Source organism: Cottoperca gobio, chromosome 16, assembly GCF_900634415.1.
Source record: "Cottoperca gobio chromosome 16, fCotGob3.1, whole genome shotgun sequence".
Taxonomy (NCBI): domain Eukaryota; kingdom Metazoa; phylum Chordata; class Actinopteri; order Perciformes; family Bovichtidae; genus Cottoperca; species Cottoperca gobio.
In genome coordinates, this window is record NC_041370.1 from 10,508,939 (window position 1) to 10,526,085 (window position 17,147).

General features: G+C 41.8%; 1 protein-coding gene across 5 annotated transcripts in view; it reads right to left on the reverse strand.

Annotated features, from left to right (window-relative positions):
- Positions 1 to 788: 788 nt before the first annotated feature.
- efna3b (ephrin-A3b) overlaps positions 789 to 17,147 on the reverse strand; it is a 53,829-nt gene continuing 37,470 nt past the window's right edge. For 3 of the 5 annotated variants that reach the window (XM_029452455.1, XM_029452456.1, XM_029452459.1), the window contains 4 exons: positions 11,287 to 11,579; positions 9,290 to 9,355; positions 7,796 to 7,873; positions 789 to 966 (listed from right to left, as the gene is read on the reverse strand). In XM_029452455.1, coding sequence (XP_029308315.1) covers positions 848 to 966; positions 7,796 to 7,873; positions 9,290 to 9,355; positions 11,287 to 11,579 — 556 coding nt within the window. In that variant the 3' untranslated portion in view covers positions 789 to 847. The remainder of the gene's footprint in view (positions 967 to 7,795; positions 7,874 to 9,289; positions 9,356 to 11,286; positions 11,580 to 17,147) is intronic. The other 2 variants (XM_029452457.1, XM_029452458.1) reach the window with 2 other exon arrangements.

Below are 17,147 nucleotides of genomic sequence, written 5' to 3' on the forward strand. Positions count from 1 at the left end.
GCGTTTATGAACTATCAGCTACTTTGACTAGTCTCCTACACAGGACCTGCGCAGTTCGCCAGCTGGTTCCTTTTTTTTTTTTTCATTCGTGTACTGGGAAAATTTCCCAGCATCAATTTCAACATCAACATCAACAACAACAAAAAAAGGCAATTTCAGTTCAGTTCTGATGAAATCTATCTGATTCAGTTCATTTGAGTTCAGTTTAATTCTTGTTGCAAGAAACTATGGCAACTAGCCCTAAGGAAGTGTTTCAGCCAATCAGATCCAGGGGAAAGTCTTCAAATGGTTTTCAATTGGGTGGGTTGATTTGATGCTTTTTTACTGGGATTTCAGCCCGGCCTCTCCTGGTGTATAAATGCTTTGTGTGGTGTGCATGATTCAACAAGCGCAACCTGTGGCCTGTTCAGAGACATGCACACGCACACGCACACGCACACGCACACACACGCACACAGAGTCTACCACACCTGCATCTGTATGCACAGGCCGACTTTACTGCAACATACGGTTCAGTCTGTGTCACCGAGTGCCTGAAGGTCTTTCAACTCCACAGAAACCACACACTCCCTCAAACACACAGCTGTACAAACACACACACACACACACACACACACACACACACGCACACACACACGCACACACGCACACACGCACACACACATTCACACTGATGCTTGAAAACTCCAATTTCTTGCTCCTCTTGCCTTCTCTTCTATTTGTGATATCTTAACTCTCCTCTCTCTCCTCTCTGATTCTCCCCCCCCCCCCTAAACTCTCCCACCCGCTGATACTGTACACCCTCCCAAGGCTTGTTGGCATGGTGACGCTGATGGGATGGCCGTTGCTAGGAGATGAAGAGAGCGGCCAGAAGGAGCATTGTCACGGTGAGGAGAAGGCGATCCCTGGATGGGCTGCTTCCGCTGACACTCTTCTCCAGCTTGGGAACAAAAGGGTTAAATTCATCTGGAGAAACAGAAACAGAGAGAAAGAAAGGGGAACGAATGAGGCAGAGTGATGTCTTTATATAAACTCATTACTGTGCTACCAGAGGTTTTTGTCTACTGTATACTTGAAAGGAAAATAAGGAAAGAAAAGGTTTATCTGTGCTTCTAATTGCACTTTAATCTGCTTACACAGCAAGGCTTTTAGCAAAACACTTTTTAATGAAACTGACTGACTGAAAAAAAGGAAGCTTACAGCACAAAGTCACACTCCCACTTAAATGTTATAAGTCCGCTACAAAGAACACAACAGCAGTGCCATGGAACACTGCTGCAGCTGTTATCCAAGGGCTGTTATTGTTCTGATAAAGTGACACATTCCCAATCATGTACTTGCATACTTTTACACACAGACACACTGTATATACTGTAACACCCCCCTCCCCCCCCACGGGATGTCTAGTCGTTGTACAAAAACACCAGACAGTTCTCTGCACGCATACACTTATGAGACACACGTGCGGCCCGACACACCCTCTGTAGTCAGGTGATTAATGAGACTGGAGGCCAGACAGAAGAACAATTTTCTGTCTGTACACAGGACGGATGATGCTGATTATTGTGTTAATGGTCCGATGACATTGAAGTGAAGTAGGGATATTCTCAGTATTTCCACTCGGCGCCATATCTAGCTCCAGAATATTTCCAGCTGCTCTGCGGGTTAGACAGCAGAGTAATGACTGGCTGACACCTGGTTTTAGAGATGGCCTCTTCTGGTATGCTCTGCTGGCCAATCTAATGAGGTCTATGCAGCAGTGGAGCTCAGGTTAAATGCTTTGACCGATCTGTAACCGAGCATTCAGCCGAAGGGGTCAGGACGCTGTTACTTTGGCGCTGAGTGACAGAGAAATGTGGTTTTTAAGACGCAAACAGCAGACTGCGGAGCATCTTGCAAAACCGGCTCTAAAATGCGGCTCTAATCACCACACACATACAGTGCACTCTGTCTCTCACTAACTGTCACAGATAAACACATATTTATTGGCGCGTGTTCTTGGCACGATGTCTGTGCCATGTGACGTGCTTCATGACCTTCTGACATGTTACCATGCCAAACATCAGCTCACAGGAGGACGCTGTGCGTATTACTGTGTTTGTGTGTGTGTGTGTGTGTGTGTGTGTGTGTGTGTGTGTGTGTGTGTGTGTGTGTGTGTGTGCATGCCATATTTTGGAGCAGAAAAGCAGTCAACATCCGCCTGTTATTAGGAAGCTCAGACACCTAGAGGCGTCTATGAATTTGAATGTAATTTTGACAAGAACAGGGAGATATCTTAGTCTCTGATTGTGTTTGTGAGAGTATCTGTGTATGTGTGTGTGTGTGTGTGTGTTTGTGTGTGTGTGTGTGTGTGTGTGTGTGTGTCAGTAGCCATCAACTGTAGTGGTTTCTGCCTGCGCTAAAATATAAAACTGTATGTAATGGATGTCGTACTTTTTTAAAATACATTTATTTTTTTGGCCTACAAGAAAATGACACATTTTATACATTATTATATTAAATGTGGCAATTATATAGCCCAGGTAGTTTATTATTTATTTATGTAAAATGTATTGACCTAGAATGCCCTGCACATTGTTACGCAATTTATTAGTCTTGTAACAAAAACTTCATGAAAATAATTATCTTTAAATGTAGTTGTCAACAGGTGTTGATTCAACTATGTGGTCATCTTAGACATTATAATTTGTGGTGCGCCTGGATCAGATTGGGAACTTTGGAGAGATAATTGATACAATAAAATCTTTCATTAGACCCTCCCTGACTGGTTTTTACCCATGTCTTTCAACTCTAAACTTAATAACACTCCTGCAGAGCCACAGAACACAGAACACAGAACACTACTATTTTAAGATGATGAGTAATCCTCCGTGTGACTGGTAAATTGGCTTCAACATGTAAAACATCCAAAGGTTCACAGGGTTCATATACAGGACTGTCTCAGAAAATTAGAATATTGTGATAAAGTTCTTTATTTTCTGTAATGCAATTAAAAAAACAAAAATGTCATACATTCTGGATTCATTACAAATCAACTGAAATATTGCAAGCCTTTTATTATTTTAATATTGCTGATTATGGCATACAGCTTAAGAAAACTCAAATATCCTATCTCTAAATATTAGAATATCATGAAAAAGTATACTAGTAGGGTGTTCAACGAATCACTTGAATCGTCTAATTAACTCGAAACACCTGCAAGGGTTTCCTGAGCCTTGAAAAACACTCAGCTTGGTTCAGTAAACTAAATCACAAGTATGGGGAAGACTGCTGATCTGACTGCTGTCCAGAGGACCATCATTGACACCCTCCATCAGGAGGGTAAGACACAAAAAGAAATGTCTCAAAGAGCAAGCTGTTCACAGAGTGCAGTTTCAAAGCACATCCACAAAAAGTCTGTTGGAAGGGGGAAATGTGGCAGGAAACGCTGCACAACCAAGAGAGATGACCGCAGCCTTAACAGCATTGTGAAGAAGAGTCGCTTCCAGAATTTGGGGGAGCTTCAAAGACAGTGGACTGAAGCTGGAGTCCAGGTATCAAAAGCCACTGTTCACAGACGTGTCCGGGAAATGGGCTACAATAGCCGTATTCCCATGGTCAAGCCACTTCTGAACTCAAGACAACGGAAGAAGCGTCTGACTTGGGCTATGGAAAAGAAGCACTGGACAGTTGCAGAGTGGTCCAAAGTCCTCTTTTCAGACGAAAGCAAGTTTTGTATTTCATTTGGAAGTCAAGGCGCCAGAGTCTGGAGAAAGGCTGGAGAGGAGCAAAATCCAAGTTGCTTGAAATCCAGTGTGAAGTTCCCACAGTCAGCGATGGTTTGGGGAGCCATGTCAGCTGCTGGTGTTGGTCCACTGTGTTTCATCAAGCCCAGAGTAAATGCAGCTGTGTACCAAGAGATTTTAGAGCACTACATGCTTCCGTCTGCTGAAAAGCTCTATGGAGATGAGGAATTCATTTTCCAGCATGATCTGGCACCTGCCCACAGTGCCAAAACCACCAGTAACTGGTGTACTGACCATGGCATTACTGTCCTCGATTGGCCTGCCAATTCCCCTGACCTGAACCCCATAGAGAATATGTGGGGTATTGTGAAGAAGAAGCTGAAAGACACCAGACCCAACAATGCTAATGAGCTAAAGGCCGCTATTGAAGCATCCTGGGCATCCATAACACCTCAGCAATGCCACAGGCTGATTGCCTCCATGCCACGCCGCATTGATGCAGTAATCCGTGCAAAAGGATTCCCAACCAAGTACTGAGTGCATTAATGGACATTTTCAAATGTTTGATTTTGTTTGGCTGTTATAAATCTTTTTTTTTTACTTGGTCTGAGGAACTATTCTAATTTTTTGAGATAGGATTTTTGAGTTTTCTTAAGCTGTAAGCCATAATCAGCAATATTAAAATAATAAAAGGCTTGCAATATTTCAGTTGATTTGTAATGAATCCAGAATGTATGACATTTTTGTTTTTTTAATTGCATTACAGAAAATAAAGAACTTTATCACAATATTCTAATTTTCTGAGACAGTCCTGTATATTGTGTAATTTAACTGCACCCGTCTGGCGTATTACTATATTACTATACTGTATGTCAGCAAAAATAATGAGTAGGCCAACCATCATAACTGTTTAGTTGATACATGCAGTCCACTTTCTTAACCCCATGATGTCACATTTTTGTATTGTAAAATATTGTCCCATGTCATGTCCCTAATAAGCGTCAGGGAGACAACCAAACAAATAAAGCAGCACTTATTTAACCTCTGAGGAACTGAAGTTAATAGCATGTTGTTGAGAGCAGCGGGTGGTTATTTTCCCTCCAGAAGCAGTTTAGGGTTGTGATATCATCAGCCTAATTGATGCACCTGGGCAATCAGCTGGCACACCTGGTGTTAATTAGCTGATGATGCCTCTTCCTGGTGGTTTGTAAAGTAAAACAGGAAGCTTGAAACGGCAACAATGTCCTATTTAAGGTCATTTTACTCTTATACGTTTGAAGTATTAGTGGATCCACTTGCTTCCTAATGAGCATGTGGTCTTAAATGAGCATGTACCTATGTATACATTTTATAATATCCTAATTTGGCAAGATAAAATACACAAATGTAATTATTTTAATACTCAAATTATACATTTTTACTACATATATGATTCCTAAACCTTTTATATGGGATATTTTTTAACTAAAACTAAAAATGTTATGAGAGCAGAGGCGATGTTCAGTTTGAGCTTTGTTCTGCCTACTGATAATCAAGCTGATGTGGCAATTGCAAAGTAACCAAAGCACGCTGTCGCTTAAAGGGGAGCTAATTTCTACAATAAACCCCATTAAAGAAAGAGCTTGTGATTTTCTCCACTAATGGCCAGACCTGATCGTCAGATGCAGTAACCTGAGCCAACAGGGTTGGTAAATGAGTGTCCTCCCACTGAAAGCCATCAGTAATCACATGGCTGCACGGGGAGCTGCTAGCACCATTCCATCTGTGTTGTAAATGAGATCTAAATGAAATCTAATACTAGAGGCCGTATTCAGGAGGGAACCACTGTTGAGCTGTAGACACTGATTGAAAGGGGCAGCGCCCAGGAAATAAACTGTGAGCAGTGAAGGGGAGAGGGACGGGTGGTTTACAATATGAGCCTGCGACATTCAGCTGAGTGAAACATTTTCAGACACGGTAATCAGGCAGATTTCAACTGAGCAGTTTGCTCAATGCATCGTGTTTGTGTGAATGTGCTGATGTGAACTTTGAATAACAGTAATTAAAACTACGATGTGATGAGTCTAATCGTCAGTCAGGAGGACCGAGAACGAGGGAGGGGAATAGGAAACTGCACTGCTTCTTTGTTTTCAGTTCATTTCACAGCTCCCTACTGATTTCACTCACTTCCTCTTGCACCACTTGAGTTATCCTATTAATTTAATTGGCAACACAGCACTACAGGTGAAAATGACCCATAGGAGCTGGGGTAATTTGCTATTGTGTCAGCCATTCACTTAATATTAGCAGCATTTTCATGTAGTTTACATTCCTTATCTGTTCCACTATTCTCCTGTGGAAATAACCTTTTCTGTATATTCTACTGTGTAACTTGTAATTAAGTACGAAATGTGCGATTTTGAATAAAACGGAATGTCTTCGGTTATTGGAAGGAGCATATTTTGGCTCGTGGCACGTGATGAGAAAGTACACGTCGTGACAAACAAAAGTATTGGTGAACTAACTTCAACTCGTGCTTACCGAAAGCCATATTATTACAGCTTAGATCACTGTGATAACATAAATGCATACTAAAAAGCCTCAGATTAATATCAAACAAAAGAATTTAGAAAAGTGGTAAAAACTCAATTTCACACATCAAAAGATGAATAAACTGAGTTTTGGTGGCTTTCCCCTCCACTGCGTTCCTCCTTGTGCTCTGGGAGGAAAAATGGAGGATGGGAATTAAAGAGCGGGAGGATGAGGAGGGCACGGAGAAAGGAGATGGAGTGAGTGAGAGGTATCTCGACAAACTCATATGACATGCAGCCATTCACCGCAGCCAGTGATGAGTTTTCTTATGACAGTTATGAGGACAGACTGATTTATAACGTAGAGGCACGCATGCGAGCGGGCACGCACACACAGATTAACAGCAACACAGCACCATATTTTACAAGCTACCTTGGAGAAGTGTGTGAAAGCAAGACAGGATGATGATTGATCCCCACACGTCTGCTTGTGTAATGGGTAGCTAGGCCAAGCTAAGTGTACATGTTTTTATTGTGTTGCTCATAACAAGCAACCACATGATCATCTGAGAGATTATCCTAAAGCCTGTCACTTATTGATTAACTGCACAGCTTCTCCCTTAAATTCGCTGAACATTTCACGCAGTTCCAGTGATAACAGATTTAGCATGATTCCCATGATTTCAAAAGTTTTGTAAATCCCGATGAGAGCAACATAAGGGGGAAGTGGAAGCACTTGCCAAGATCTAGAAGTTAACTACAGGAAATCTGAATGATTTTTTTTTCTTTTTGGTAAGTAACCATGAAACTCTGTGTTCTTTGCATATCCGGGTGAAAATGGCGAGTGTGAAATGAATATGCATGTAGTTGTTTAGCAGGATCAGCAGCTTGCCAAGCCAGCTGGCACTGTGAAGTTAACTGTGCTGAAGGTCTCCTTTGAAAACGGCACATTTCACTTGAGCTGGCCACTTCTGACACTGCATGGTCAATGAACAAGTCGCTCTGCCATCAAATATCAATGATCAATATTCTGTCAGTATTTTAATAATAAGGCAATTATTATTGTCAATAAGTCCTATAATTAATTTACACTGGGGTTTTTCCATTTCTTATTTTTTGTCTACCCTATCTATATTTAAAGCTTCATAAAAAGCGTGACTCACTATAATCTGTCCGATCAATGCTTTCATATTTTCCAGCTGTCATGATAGAAATTAGAGAAGTTTTGAGTCACTAAAAATGTGTTCATTTATTTCCACATACAAATATGTGCTTAGGCTGTCTGATTGGTGGAGCTACTTTACATGTGACATTGTAAAAACACAATATTCTCCTACAAAGAGAAGAAATAATTATTTAAGAATTGATAGAGATGGACTAACACATTTGTTGAATATAAGATAAAAACAATAATTATGCTTTGACTTCAATAGAACAGCTTGAAAGGTGTGAATCATATAGTTTCCATGGTTTGAGGATGATCTGATCTGAATGACAAAAATGAGTCTATGTCTGTTTTTATGAATTCAGACAGGCCGGATGTAATTGTTCATGACTCACCAATATCATCAATTTTTAGGCCTGGTCTAAGCGTGTAGTCTGGTTCTGTAGGCTCTGGCTCATTATCCACGTCAGAGGCTGAGAGAAAGAGAGAGAGAGAGGAGAGAGAGAGAGAGAGAGTGTGTGTGAGAGAGAGAGAGAGAGAGAGAGAGAGAGAGAGAGAGAGAGAGAGAGCGAGAGAGAGTGTGTGTGAGAGAGAGAGAGAGAGAGAGAGAGAGAGAGAGAGAGAGAGAGAGAGAGAGAGAGAGAGCGAGAGAGAGAGAGCGAGAGAGAGAGAGTGAGAGAGGGAGAAGTTATTGAGTGAGTCAGAAAAAAGAAGGAGGGAAAGGGTGAGGGAGTATGGGTTAAACCATTGCTCCAACCCAAAAGATTTTAATTAGATTCAACTTGACATCTTGAGCGAAACATGCGAGAGAGCAGCAAGGCAAGGGTGTACGGGTTAAAGAAAATACCCTGGAGCAGACAGACTGACAAGCCACAACATCACCAGCATCCCAGAGAGAGAGAGAGAGACAGAGAGCGAGAGAGAGAGCGAGAGAGAGAGCGAGAGAGAGAGAGAGCGAGAGAGAGCGAGAGAGCGAGAGAGAGAAAGAGAGAAAGAGAGAGCGAGAGAGAGAGAGCGAGAGAGAGAGAGAGAGAGAGAGAGAGAGAGAGAGAGAGAGAGAGGTGAGGCAGATCAAACAGAAGAGAGGCAGTGTGTGAAAAGGGAAGGAGAGCGATGGAGGGGGGTGAGAGGGAGGAGAGGTTAATACTACAGGGCTGTGGAAGTTAAAAGGACCGGACAGGCCAGGGATCAAAGTCTCTGTGTGTGAGTGTGTGTGTAAGTGAGAGAGGGTCGAGAGATTGAAGGAAGGCAGGAGAGCAAGCTAGAAAGGTTAACACTACATATACATAGCCACCCACTGACCGCACACAGCAATAAATGGATTCTGACAGGGAGTGAAGGAAGGAGGGGTGAAAGAGGAGGAGAGAAGAGGGGAGGAGAGGAGAGGCGGGGGTGAGGGCCTTCAAAGCTGGAGCTGCGCCTTTCTTTCTGCTGTGGAGGGAGAGCAGGAAGTGAAAAAAGAGAGAGACAGAAAAAGAGAGAGAGAGAGAGAGAGAGAGAGAGAGAGAGAGAGAGAGAGAGAGAGAGAGAGAGAGACGGAATAAAAAAAGAGGAGCAAGGGGGGTTCTGTGCTGTGAGTGAAAATGCTGCAGGGGAAACTCAGCAGGAGTATTAATAGCTTTGCCTGTTTTAGACTGTATTTGGATTATGTATGCATCTGTATGCAGCCGGTGAGTGTGTGAGTAATAAGCGTGTGTGTTTGTGGTTGGCGGGTGGTGCCTGCCAGATGGGTAGAGTGGCCAGATGGGTGCAGGTACAGTCTGCAAACAGGTCCAAGCCTTGCATTATAGGTCACACACACACACACACACACACACACACACACACACACACACACACACACACACACACACACACACACACACACACACACACACACAAAGACTCACCCGTGGAGCAGCAGACGTACACTCGTAGTCTCAGGCAGCTGCGGCCGTGATGGTGGGTGGGCGTGGCTGTAATAAAACAAAATGCACAAAAGATAAATATGTGTATTCACATGCGTTTAATGCTTTCAATTATGTGGTCTTCCCAAATAGAAACAGACCGATGTTTGGTTTTGCGGCTTACAACATATCAAAAGTAATGTACCAATCCCAACCACTGGATCAGTACCAGCGCTGATACTGACCTCATGAAACGGATCGCAGCCAGACGTGACTGTTACACATTAAACATAGTTAACATACAATTTCATGCACACAACATAAAATGTTATGTGCATCACTACACTTGGGTTATTTTTACTATCCCAGGATGCACTGGAGCATACAAGCTACCATTATACAGCCACTGTTTGTGACTTACAACTGTATTTAGATAGTCTTAAACTGTATCGAACATTTTACTGCGGAGTGAAACGAGCACTCTGTGTACGAGAGGGAAACGCACTTAGTTTTAGTTGCTCCTACCGAAAACAGCTTACAGAGGGTTTTTATGCAGGTTACTAAATGTGGAGGATAGTTAATAGCACAGAATTTGGAAACGTTGTTGTCCCTCTACGTGAAACACATACAACACTAATGTAGGTTTATGTGTTCGGTAATGTGGACAACAACTTGTTGTCTAGACGGATTGTTTTGCACAGTTCAGCAAATTAAAATCTCCAAATTGATAGTGACTCCCTGAAAATGTCAGGTAGTGACTTCTGATATGCAATACCTTTGACACTTTTGTTTATAACCAAACTGTGGGTGCATTTAACCACGTTCAGCACTCACATGAGTGCACATGAAGTGCATTTAATTGACTGTATATAAAAAGTGGACGATGGAATAGGACACCCCAGATACAGGATGAACATTTTAAAAAACGGGTTGCTGTGAGGCAACATTTGGTGATTTATGACAAAATATATCACTGATTTTCATTCATTTAAGTCTTTATTTGACTTATTTTAGGGGCGAGTACTTTATAATATAATACAATTAAAACATGTTATTACTAAAACATACAGTTAATCCTACTGCTGTGGGAAAAAAAAAGCATACATTCAAATTAGTCAAATGTCTTTAATTTAAATAATGTAACCAACTAATTGTGCCACGTTCATACATGTTTTAAATTGATACTTCACTTGACTCCAAAAAATTCTAGAAACGTCTCCCGTCAAGCACTGTAGTTTAAGTGCTGCACTCATTATATAGCCATTTAATGCATGAGACATTTATACTTAGCCTGAAATATTTGTTTTTAAATTGTTTCATGACAAGCTAAAAGTCCATTATTTATACTGTGTCATATTGCCGCAAGGTGTTGTGAGTTCATTTGATTAGCAATCAAGAAAATGGACGAGCCTTGCTTGACTGCAGGGTGATATGATTAGATGTGAAACAGCAATTTGTTATCCTGAAATTACCTGAGGATTGTCTAAATCATCTAATCCACTTAACAATAAAATATTAACATGTTTAATCTTAAAAGGAGTGTTTAATGTATCATGGTTTCAGTCAGGGAGGGTCTAATGAAAGATTTTATTGTATCAATTATCTCTCCAAAGTTCCCAATCTGTATGCAGTTGCAATACTGAATCACTGGAAAGACCCTATAATGAGGACAATCTGATCCAGGCGCACCACAAATTATAATGTCTAAGATCAACACATAGTTGAATCAACACCTGTTGACACTACATTTAAAGATAATTGTTACAAGACTAATAAATTGCGTAACAATGTAACAATTTTTACATAAATAAATAATAAACTACCTGGGCTATTTAATTGCCACATTTAATATAATAATGTATAAAATGTGTCATTTTCTTGTAGGCCCAAAAAATAAATGCATTTAAAAAACATCCATTACATACATATATGATATAGCAGGTATGATACGAGGACATGATTAATATGTATTAACATGATGCTGGTTTGATTCCACTCACAGATGTAGTAGTACTCCTGTCCAACGTGGAACTCGTAGCCCAGCGAGAAGGCGCTGTAGCGCTGGAACTTCTCGGAGAACTTGATGGGCGCGTGGGGAGCGTGAGGCCGGTTGCACTCCCACCTCTTGAAGCCCAGCTGGGGGTCGCAGTTCCTGTAGCCACGGTAACTGACCATGTAGAGGACGTACTGCTCGCCGGTGCCCACCATGCGCTGGCTGTCATTGTAATGAGGGCAGTAGATGTCCAGGTAGTCGTTGACGTTCACCTGCATTGTGTAGCCCTCCCTACGCAGACTGGACACAGAGACAACAAGTGCAAACAGTCAGAATGAGTACAATCACAAAGCTGCTGAATAAGCATATTCATTAATATTACACTGATTAAATGTTGACTAATGTTGTCTAAACTTCCTCTGGAAAACTAATACGATTGGATAGAAATGATGAACAGTACCCTTATCCTTTTCAAAGTGTATTTAAAAACAATGTCGTTGAAAAAGTTAAAACTTTGTTCGCACTACACACATATTACACACAATATCTTTCATTGAATAACAGCACTTCTATTTGAATATGTCCACACTGAGTAGGGCAAATCTCCAATCACACACACACACACACACACACACACACACACACACAGACACACACACACAGACTCCAACTGCACTATTTGTTAGCGTCAACATGAATGCTGTGAACCGGCTCTAATTCCCAATTATGCGTGCAACATTTTTACATACGCACATTTTCTGGGCCTTAACGCAACACTCACATACATCACTGCGGAGACAACATAGATGCATGCATTTCAGCTTGAATGTTCATCCAGGGTCAAATAAATCTTTCTTTGAGAGTTATTGAGTTATTAATACCACAAAGAAAGCAGGTGTGTGTGTGTGTGTGTAAGAGTGTGTGTGTATTTGTGGCTGCAGGGCTGCAGAGAATGCGGAGCTGGCTCTTCAGTACGGACTGAAGGCCCCAGGGCCGCAGCTCCTTCTCCTGGTGTCAGCGCAGCGTTGTCCCCTAACCCCAGTGCTCGTACATCAACCTGAGCGCAACGTTGCGCTCACGTCAGTCGTCAACTTCCTGGCCACCTTCCCTCCTCCTCCCCCAAAAGCTCATATATCAGCGTCAACCCCAAAAAAGTCTCGACTTGACAGGAAGATAAGGTCTGAACCTGTCTCTGGGAGTGTATGTGTGTGTAGTTTGTGTGACAAAGTGAAATAGATTCTTTCCTGACATCCAAAAGCCCTCTTTCTCTCCCCATCACAGACACAGGCCCGTATCTGTGTGACAGAGACAGGTTGCAGTTGTAAATCATACACACGCCAATGAGCATGTGCACACACACACACGCACACACAACCTCAGATGTTATAGTGGTGATATCATAAAATCACAAGGGGGCAGCAGTGTGTCATCCTCAGCCTGATGCTGCCTCTCTCACTCTCTCAGTTCTAGGTCATGTCTCAAGGGGGATTATTATTCAATTATTAAATGAAGATCGAACACTGTTTCCAATGTGTCCCTCTCTCCATCACTTCTTACCGTTCTCGTCAAATCCTTCCTGAATTTGGCTTTCTCCCCCTACTCTCCGTTTCTCTCATCCCTATCTTTCAGACGAACATGAAGGGAAGATTAATTGTTCAACATTCATCCTTTGCTCTCTTCCTCCTCTCCTCTCCTCACATCATTTAACTAGCCTACAGAGGGTGTTAGTGGAAGAAAAAAAAAAGTGTAAAATGCTTCAAGGGAACTATATTTATGGTGAATGCAAAAGAGAGAGAGAGAAAGAACACGAGTGAGGGATGAGTTTAGTTCCACCAGGGAGGCGTGAATGCAAAATTAGTAAAAGAGAGAGCCAGAACAGGGAAGACAGAAAAAAAAAAGAGGCGGTTGGAGAGTTTTACGCTACCAAAGAAAAGCAAGTTCTCCGAGATGAAGGGATAATGGCAGAAAAGAAAGAGAGAAAAATGAGGGGGAGGGCAACTTGCAGCATCTTGAGTAATCTGAAAGTAAATCACTTCTCTAAAACAAAAGCTGGCTTTAGGATTCCCACTGTGTGTGTGTGTGTGTGTGTGTGTGTGTGTGTGTGTGTGTGTGTGTGTGTGTGTGTGTGTGTGTGTGTGTGTGTGTGTGTGTGTCTCTGAACAGGTTTGTGTGAGACACCAAAGCATCTCACCTGCCAACACATGTACTTACATAGAATACGATAAAAGTGTGTTAAAAGTAACTCCAGCATCATGTAAAAGGGGAATGGAGATCCTTGAAAGTTTGAATAATCCGTCTAAGACCACATCACACTTCAGCTTCGGGCTGTGTATAATCAGAAAATAGACAATTGAAGAGTGAGATTGTGTTGAAGAGAGCATGTTTTAGAGAATTAAAAGTATTTAAAGCGGCACATATTTTTAATCATACCTCTGCTGTTGTATACCAGTGTGTACATCACATGTGCATTAATTGACCAGGGACGTAGAAAACATTGTACAGCATAATGCAATCCAATACAACAGTATCGGACTCTGTGCAGCCCGTCTGACATACCGGCTCTTTACTGGGTTTTAGTGGATCAAGTGTCGGCCAGTAGTGACCGATCAACATTTAATACAGAGGAATGAGGAAGTGAGGAATTTAGGCGTACTAATTTATGTTCAGTGATACAGCTCTTAAATTGAACAGAGTTAATATTATTAGTAACACCAGGCCTATTAAAGTTGGTAAAAAAAAAAAAATACTGTATAATTGTACCAATTGCACTGAATGCAGACACTTTAAACTGAAATGTATCCGGATGATGTGATCATTTAAATACTTTATTAAGGTTTTGCAAACACCTCAGCCTCTAAAACAACAAGGAGTCTCTTTGTAGTGACGCACAGAGAAGCTTTCTGATTATGGTGCGTGAGAACAAAACAAAAAGGTCCTACAAACGTCTCCCGTCAAGTACTGTAGGTTAAACGAGACATTTATCCTTAGTCTGAAATATTTGTTTTTAATTTGTTTCATGACAAGCTAAAAGTTCATGATTTATACTGTGTCATGTCGAGGTGCGAGGTGTTGGGAGTTAATTTGATTAGCAATCAGGAAAATGGACGAGCCTTGCTTGACTGCAGGGTGATATGATTAGATGTGAAACAGCAATTTGTTATCCTGAAATTACCCGAGGATGGAATGTTTTCCTTTTAAGTTAAGCATTATGTGTTGTTAAACTTTCAAATGAGATGGATAGAAGAATGATCCGAATCACACAGATATACAGCTTTCAAATTGAAAATAAGAGCCCTGGTATGGGATTGGTACTTGGATTGGTCATAGTCCGTTTTAAGTAAAGTAATATGTACTCCTAAAGTCCATTAATAAAAAAAGGCTCTAAATGATAAAAAGAAAATGGCTATAAACTGTCTGTTGGGAATGTGCCCTCCAAAAAATACAAATTACAAAAGAATCTTGAGAGAAAATCCACTCCGACTGAGGAAATCATGATTCTCCTTTTATCCCAAAATGTGTGGAGACATATTTTGGGAGGATTTCTTATTCTATTATTCTATTAGACTTTATTGGATAGTAATGCTCCCTGAAAAATACAAATACAAACTAGATTGGAGAGACACAGCGATACCCAAAGTAAGAGGTGGAGCAGCTTTTGTCATGATGTGTTGCTTTAACTCGACTCTCTCCTGATGCCTCCCTTTCATTTTGTGTAGGCTCACTACTAATTTCCTCCCTCGTACGTGACACCTGGTTAGTTGAAGCTGATCGCGGGGAGAGCCCGAGAGATGGAGCGGGACGTTTCATCGTCAAAAACGACTCAGCACAGCGGAGGCTCCGATGAGCAAAAGAACAACAGGGGATGGAGCGATAGAAGGATGGAAAACAAAGAAGAAGATTGGAGGCTTTATAAGATGAGACGAGAGGTAGTCGGGGTTAAAAGCTGCAGAGTCTGGCCACCAGGGAGCGGAGGGTGATAGCGGGAGGGAGCAACAGCTAAGAGCAAGATCAAAGTGGGCCTGGATCAATGTCACTACTGTAAAATCACATCAGAGAGTGTGAGGGAGAGGGAGAGAGAGAGAGGGTATGTTGCCTATATAAATCAGTCGTGGGCAACATAATGCCACAGAGTTACCCACTGCCTGCCTATTATCTGGCTGGCCTGTTGGAGAACTGTACATCAATAAAACACGTTGACAGTAAGAGCAATCATTCCTTTTTGTAACAAGAGCTTGGAGGACCAGCTTACTCTGCTGTTCTCTGTTGGTAAGATGGCAGACTTTGCAGAGAAAGGGGCAGGGGGGGGAGTTCACCGAGGTGGACTGGAAGCTCAAAGCGGAGTCATAGCATGGTATTACACTGAATACACACCATGTTTTTGCAACAATAGCACATTGGTCAATATACCACATGGAATTGTTCATGCTGGCTCACTGCCACACTATCATGGCTTGCTTGGACTCGAGAATAGAACAGAGCCATCCTTGAGGCTATTAGTAACACCTGTGGTACCTTCCGAGCAAGACAAGTTTAAATGACTGCTGTGAAAAAGATCCATTACTTGATTTTCCATTATTAGGAAATGGAAACAGTCATTAGACAGTTCCATATATAGTTGTTAGGTGATGTGTGTCTGTTTAATTGCACTTTTTATGGTACATTAGGAATCGCATTCATGATGTATATTAGCAATTCTCCGCTTATTTACCTTCGTTATTTAATTATCTTTTGTCTATTGCTATACTTCAGACACTGTGTCTGATAACGCTGTGTGTGTTTTCTCCGGGTGTTTCATTCACAGAAGTGACATCATGTAATGTTACCTGACCTGACACGACCTCGTAAGATTGAAGATCATTAAGAAAATCTTCCTTCAGAGATTCTTGAGCTTCTCACTTACTTTCTCATGAGAGATTAACGCTAGCTGCCAACAGTGACTTAGCACAGTGAATGCTAACATGTTAGCATGGAGCATCTGAGGACTTGATCTTCAGGGCACACATGGACAGGTGTTTTTTGTATTCTTTACAACTACTTAGTGCTCAACGATCAAAAAAGTAGAAAACCACGGGTGGCTGATTGGGTTGCGAGAGTTTAAGTGTGTGTAACTGCCAAAAAAAACATGCATGCCAAGATAAATCAAGGTTAAAGAAATCAAAGGAGTCACTGCTGATGGGTACAAGGTTGGGCGGGATTAAAACTTGTCCAGCAGTGTTGCAAATGATTGCCAATCAGGACTTAAAAGACACTCTTCCTCCTGAGGCCAGAATACTTAATCCCATCTCAGTTCGGTACAGAGATGCTAACATTGTTGCGGGAGGACTCCAATCAGCCAGCGGAGCGGTAGGTATAATTGAATGGCTCCCCCGCTGAATGGAGACTCCCACAGATCTGTAGCATCAATGAGGCCCTCATCAAACACAAGCAGGAGTCCTTCCTACTCTATCCTCTTTCCACTCCCTCTGCTTTGCCTCTCTCTTTTGTCTCCGTACCTCCATGTGTTCTCTGTTTCTGAGAGGAAGCATTCAGACAAGAGTATTTAAAAGAAGAACTTGAGTGTGTATACGTACATGCCCCTTATTGAAGACATCTAATTCAATATTGGTTGACATTGGTTGCCGAATAAGGATACCCTCCTTCGCTTTCATCATCTTTTTCCTTTTTTTAATGTCTTCTCCTCTTCATCCCTCCATCATATCTCCTTGAACCACTCGAGGAACATGCCTGTAGGCGCGCAAGTGTGTGAGAGTGTGTGTGGGGCCGTCTGAGGGTGTGTGTCTGATATGGTGTAGTGGTTGAGTAGGTTCTAAATTCTCCCCATTGAAATCAATACCTGTCTAGCGTGTGTCCAACAGACTGGAATATGCT